Raw genomic sequence first — 6,739 nt, 5'->3', positions numbered from 1 at the left:
TCTTTCATTTTCATCATAATGGACTTATGGTCAAAAAGGAAAATTCTGGGCTTCCCTGGTGGCGCAGTGGTTGAGAGTCCGCCTGCCAGTGCAGGGGGCATAGATTCGTGCCCCAGTCTGTGGGGGTCCTGCATGCCGCGGAGCGGCTGGGCCCGTGAGCCATGGCCACTGGAGGCCCGCGTACCGCAAAAAAAAAAAAAAAAAAAAAAAGGAAAATCCTACATTATCTTGATTTCATATCTTAAAATCTTTACCTTGTTATCTATATAATTACAATCCTGAATTTTTTTTAAAGGGCTGCTTTATTAGCAAAAACTTTGCCTTTGAATCATAAACTTTTTTCATGGTAGAAACAACTATGTAAGAGTACTCAACTTCTTCAATATTTATCCACCTCAGTCAGTTCCTTCTCTTAGACTAAAAGCACCTAGTTTAGATTCTCTTACATGCAGGAGACAATGCAGGGAATATTAAAAGCTCCTGATGCACATATTTAAAGAACCATAATAATTCTGCAAAATCATCTGTGTTATACACTGTCAATGATGCAGAAATTAATGACCACCTGCAGACACAATGACAGGATAAAACACAACATCCTCCAACAATTACATCACTAATCTACGCTTGATTAACACTGGTTTAAACATTTGTATCACAATTATGATTTATATGGTGTCGAGTCTGATAAATAAACCACTGCTCTTTGAAAAATTAAAAATCATGAAATTATCATACCAAACTTAAAATAATTTTTCATGTTATTATTAATGTCCATAAGTATGCTAACGAATAAAACTTAAAAGTTCCAATTTTCCTTAATGCCTACAATACCAAAGATGGTGACACCGGACACACACATATAAACTATATACACCACATTTAAGTGGTGGAGATGTGAGGAAGGAAAATGAGAATATAAGACATATCACTAATATCAAATTTATGCAACAAAATCTTTTCCACAATATTTTATTATTAATCATTGGCAGCCCCAAATCAAAATGCTCTGATGAGAAATTTCAACAATTTAACATTGAGTTCTTGTTTTTTTAAAATATTCACCTTGAAATATATCAGATTTTTGAAGGAAAAAATTTATCTCACTTCAACACAATTTTACCATGGTTAGAAATAAGGTAAGGACCAAAGTCAACTGTAGTACAAATAACCTTTTTACATTTTTTCACAGGAACCGAACCCCTTCCAACTTCAAGTGAACAAAGAGAAACAGAATTTTCTGTTTCTCTTAAAAAATTTTTTTAATTCATAAAACTATAAAAGGGTATGTATTTGAGTACTTTATACAAGTTTGTTGAGCCATATAACTTCTCAAGATTTTCTGAAAGACAAACAGAAAACAACATAGTAGACCTATTTAATCATGACATCCCTGATTATCAAAATCATTAAGAAGTTCCATCTAGGGCTTCCCTGGTGGTGCAGTGGTTAACAATCCGCCTGCCAATGCAGGGGACACTGAATCGAGCCCTGGGCCGGGAAGATCCCGCATGCCGCATAGCAACTAAGCCCGTGCGCCACAACTACGGAGCCTGTGCTCTAGAGCCCACGAGCCACAACTACTGAAACCCACGCACCTAGAGCCCGTGCTCCGCAACAAGAGAAGCCACCGCAATGAGAAGCCCGCACACTGCAAGGAAGACCCAACGCAGCCAAAAGTAAATAAATAAATAAAATAAATTTATTTTTAAAAAGTTTCCTCTAGGGAATTCCCTGGCAGTCCAGTGGTTAGGACTCTGCACTCTCACTGCCAAGGGCCCAGGTTCAATCCAAGGTCGGGGAACTAAGATCTCACATGCCACACGGTGCGGCCAAAATAAAAGTTTCCTCTATAACATCCATGTTAGAAATATCATCTTAAAGAACACATAATTTGAAGACATTGAACACTGACTCTGGCATTTTGATAAGAGTGAAATAATTAACTGGTGTGTGTATAGTATATTAAGCTTATTTTTGGTTCAAGGTGTATACTACAGCATGCCAAGAGAAAACAAGTCAGAGTATAAGGATTTAGTAATTATAAGATATGAAATGTGTTATACTTGCCAAAAATGGCATTTGAATAGATCATTCACTGAGTGCAAGAGAGCAGATACTACAAAAGTTGTATCTGTTAGTATATTACATATAAATTCTAAAACCTAATTTGAGGACAATGACAAAGCTAAGACTCTATAACATTAATCATATGAGACAAAATAATGCTAATGGAAACAAATATACAGAGCCTGACCCTAAACTGTTAGAATTCAAAGAAACAAAAGTAACAGGGATCTAATCTAACTACTAAATACAAAAGATTTACCTCTTATCATAGCACTGTTAGATGCTGGAGAATAATAAGATAATAACAACAGTAAATTAACTTTATCTATCCAAAGATACAATTGGCTATTACTTATTAAGCTTCTACTATGCCCTAATCCTCACAGCAGCCTCTACAGGGTCGGAATCACTATCTTCCTTTTATAGATAAAGAAATTGAGAATTAGAAGGTTCATCTATGAGCTACAATTTAGTTAAGGAGGGATCAAAATGAATTAACAAACAGGTAAGAAACAGAGGCATAAAATGAACACTGGGAAGAGAGTTGAGAATTCTGGCTTGATAAACAACAAGGTCCTACTGTATAGAACAGGGAACTATATTCAATATCCTGTGATAAACCATAATAGAAAAGAATATGAAAAAGAATGTATACATATGTATAACTGAATCACCTTGCTATACAGCAGAAATTAACACAACACTGTAAATCAACTATATTTCAATAATAAAAATTAATTTTTTTAAAACCCTCAAACTTTATCTTGTTAATAAACAAAAAATAGACAAAAAAAAGAATTCTGACTTGGTGAAAATAAGTATTATTGTTGTATCTGTTTATACGGGTAACAACAAAACATTTCACGTGATACAGTAAAAACTTTAAAATTAAAAATATATGCATACCCTAGGTAAAACCAATAGTTCTGTTGCTCATAAAATCATCTGTGATAACTACAGAAGCCCCTCAGCAGCTAAGATCAAAAACTTCAGGAATCTGGAAATTTAAGAAATTAACATTCAAATGTAAAATTATGTTAACAAAACATCATGAGAATGTTAAGTCTTACAGAAGGCTATTTAAACAATGGGTTAAAGCCTATCACAGGACTAAATAGATTTGTTATTTAGTACTTTTTTCTTAATGAATGATTTTCTAGTCAGGGGAATAACCACTTGGCTTTGAAAACATTTTGTGGTTGATTCTGGTTATAACAACATTCGTCATAAGCAGTTCTAATCAAATTAGAAGCCTTAAAAGCCTACAGCACATTCTACAAAAGTTAGTCCATTCACCAGGTTAATGTAACCCTCCTCTACTCCTTTAACTTAGAATTTCCATGAGATCTGATAAAACTGATGTGCAAAATAATAAGGTATGAAAAAAATCCAGAAACTTAAAAAGCATTTGTCACAAAAATATATCAATGATCAGAAAGATTTCAGTGTTATACTTGATATATGATGTGTTTATGTACATTTATATATAAATTATTTAAATTAAAAGCAACTTTCTCCTTTACATTTTTCTTATTTTTCAAATACAATGTGTTATTTTTATATTCTAACAAAGCAAAAGAACAGTTTTAGAATGTCTTACTGACAGTTATATTTGTCAGGAATTAAAGGCAACATTCAGGTGGAGATATGAATTCTAATCCCAATTTTGGTATCTTCTGAATGGCTGGACAGATAACAATACACTTCCATACATTACAGATTCCTTATCTTTAATGCAAGAAAAAGAACTGCCAAATGAATAAACTGCTAGGAAGCATTGTTTTATGATATGAAGGGGAAATATTTCAAAGTCTCAAAAAACATAAAAATCCATGAACTGGTGCTATTTATTGTTCAACACTGGAGGGCAAGGTATTATTAGATTTTTTAAAATTGAGTTATATTAGATCCATAATCTTTTTCAAAATTGGTCATTCAGCTATAATATGAAAAATTAATACCTATATTATATAAGGAGTTAATAACAGTTTCTCAGATAACTTTTGATCACTGATAATTATAACTCCTATTTAATCCAAATCAGCAGTATGGTATCCCCTTTTGTTTCATTTTTAAGAGCCTGACAATTTCAAGTTCTTTTAAAATAAAAAAACATCGAGACCATTAACAATACTTTGAATACTTTCTGATTCTACCTATATAACACTTTGCTAGGAATTAGAAATCAAGAAAAATTCCATAAAAGAGCAATTAAGTAGTCACTCAATTAAAGAAAATTATAGAAAGTTCGTGACCTGTGAGAGATTACACATTTTATTTTGCCATCTTTTAATAAGGATCATTCTTTATGTGGCCTACATCCTTCAATACCCAAACATTCTTTATAGCACAGTGCTATACGGAGTATACTTAAGAGAATAGTGCCTCTTAACATCTTAAAATTTTTTGGTCACTGTCTCTCATTACACAGATGCAAAAATCTTAAATATTTTGGATTCTTCTCCCTGAATTAGTCTCTGTTTCTACAAATGTGGTCTGTTTTTCTAAGTGTGTACTAACTGCATTAGATTCAGCCAATGTGCTTATAAAAAAGAAAGATTCTTGGGTTGCCATCCCAGACCTACTAAATTAGAGAGATTTGGGGTCCTCAAATCCTTGTTTTTTCAAATGAGCACCAAGTGATTGTTATGTACACTAATGCTTAACATATGAACCATATGCAATTAAGATTCTAAGCTCTTTGAGAACAAGAATTATACAATTTCTTCTGTTATTATCTATCAAAGAAAATCACCACAGAGAATGCTCAGCAGCAACTAGTTTTCATCAGTACTAAAGTGCCATTCATGTAAAGGACAGAGATTGCTATTCATAATTGAAGGATTATTCTGGGGTGCAGAAAATCCAAAATGTGAAAACCTGAAAAGTATTGCTGCTGCAGAAGTGTAAGCATTACATCAGTAAAACTTCACAAGTATTGTGAATGTAACCTTGATATTGGGCACCAAACAGGATGCATATTAGTATTCGAACATGCATCATATTATTTCCCATGATTCTGCACACATCAACTCCTATAATTTTTACCACTGCTTTGTTTAATATAGCAAAATTGTATCCACTTAAAATCTAAGAGTTAATTTTAAGCTTAGTTTTTAAATCTCTAACAACTATCAACAGTCACAATTAAGCCTCCTAAAAATATATAGTTCAGAATAATAGCACCATTGTGAACCAACACCAGCTTGTAGGAGGTCTAAGAATAAAATAGGTTAGAAAATATTACGTACATACAACACATTGCTACTACTAATAGAACCCACAGAGTAAGACACAGGAAGTACAATTTTCAACCAAAGCGTGTTCTTCACAGCTCTGAGCATCAACTACAGATGAATGATGTTTACCCAAAGCAACAAATCAAGTAAACTAAAAATAAACCTAAAGGGTCATTTCTTTACCTTCTGCAAGGAAACCACAACACTATAATTACATCTTTTATACCAAGACATAAATGTAAAAACCAAATAATGCTATAGATGTTCAGTGTAAAGCCAACAATTGGATGTTATCCACAGGACTGTGTAGTCTGAAAGTAATGAGAGGAGACTTGGAAATCTTAATTATTGCTATTCTCATCAACATAATGACAGCAACAATATAGGTACTACATTTAGGTTTTCATTTACATGCACTGTGACACTTGTTGCTACTCACTACAGTAAAGTTTTTTAAAGCCAGTATAAGCTTATGCATGAAATGTTAAGAATGAATTCACATTAGCAGCATATATATCTTTCATGAAAGGTGTTACTAGGAGAGTCCTGACTGCACTGAAAATCAAAAATTAAGCTATGATCACCTAGGCTTGAATCTACTCTGGCCCAAATTCTTTTAGTCTGCAAATTCTGTGGTAATATCTATAGTAACCTTATATAAAATAGGCAGCAATACAATAAAAGACTGCAACTATGCAATTTTAATTGTAATTCCAGAAAAAGTTTAAAAGTCTGATGACTTACAATACTAAGTTGTACTGACTTTTCTAACGGAAGAAAAATAACCATATAATTTAACTTTCTTGAAGGGAAATATCAAGATAACCTAAAAAAGAAGTACATTCTTGGATGAAATAGCCATAAGTGGCCAAGTTACTATAAAGAGATAATTGGGGTTTTTTTTTACCATCAGGGTGTCATTAAAATTTTAGCTGTCTATATCAAGTAAATTGACAGGAAAGAATACATATTTCTCTGCCAAGGTAATGATTCAATGAATTTACAAAACAGAGAGATAGATATGAAACCCTCAAATTAAATCCTCTATATTAAGTTACCTAACTACCTACCCACAGTATACCAACTAGCATCTGTCAGCTTGCTGATAACAGCTTCCTGAAAGGATCCATCAGATGTCCTTGTTTCAACAATGGCTCCAACCTAAAACAAAAAATCGAAATTTCATCACCAAATTTAAACAAACAAACCAAATCACTCGTACCAACTATATGACCTGGGTTAAAAAAATATATCTATTCATGGTAATTCTACCTTACATTGGCTTAGATCTTTATCATTTATAGTGTTCATACATTTACCATGCAATTCAAGTCTCAAAATGCTTAGGCTTAAGTAAGATAGCTACTATTACCCCTATTTTACATGTTGAAAATTGTGGTTCAGGAAGAGAGAATAATTTGCCAAGAGTC

At 32.9% G+C, this 6,739-nt stretch overlaps 1 protein-coding gene across 4 annotated transcripts in view; it reads right to left on the bottom strand.

The window, feature by feature from the left end:
• ARID4A (AT-rich interaction domain 4A) overlaps positions 1–6,739 on the bottom strand; it is a 61,111-nt gene that overhangs the window by 48,267 nt on the left and 6,105 nt on the right. For all 4 annotated transcript variants that reach the window (XR_003681976.2, XM_007105228.3, XM_055088460.1 and 1 more), the window contains exon 5: positions 6,380–6,470. Coding sequence is in view for 3 of the 4 variants with exons in the window: in XM_007105228.3 (XP_007105290.2) it covers positions 6,380–6,470 (91 nt within the window). In the remaining variant the exon portion in view is untranslated. The remainder of the gene's footprint in view (positions 1–6,379; positions 6,471–6,739) is intronic.

Source organism: Physeter macrocephalus, chromosome 11 (genome assembly GCF_002837175.3).
Source record: "Physeter macrocephalus isolate SW-GA chromosome 11, ASM283717v5, whole genome shotgun sequence".
Taxonomy (NCBI): domain Eukaryota; kingdom Metazoa; phylum Chordata; class Mammalia; order Artiodactyla; family Physeteridae; genus Physeter; species Physeter macrocephalus.
The sequence above is the reverse complement of the archived record's forward strand: the minus strand, read 5'-3'. Positions and strand labels throughout refer to the sequence as shown.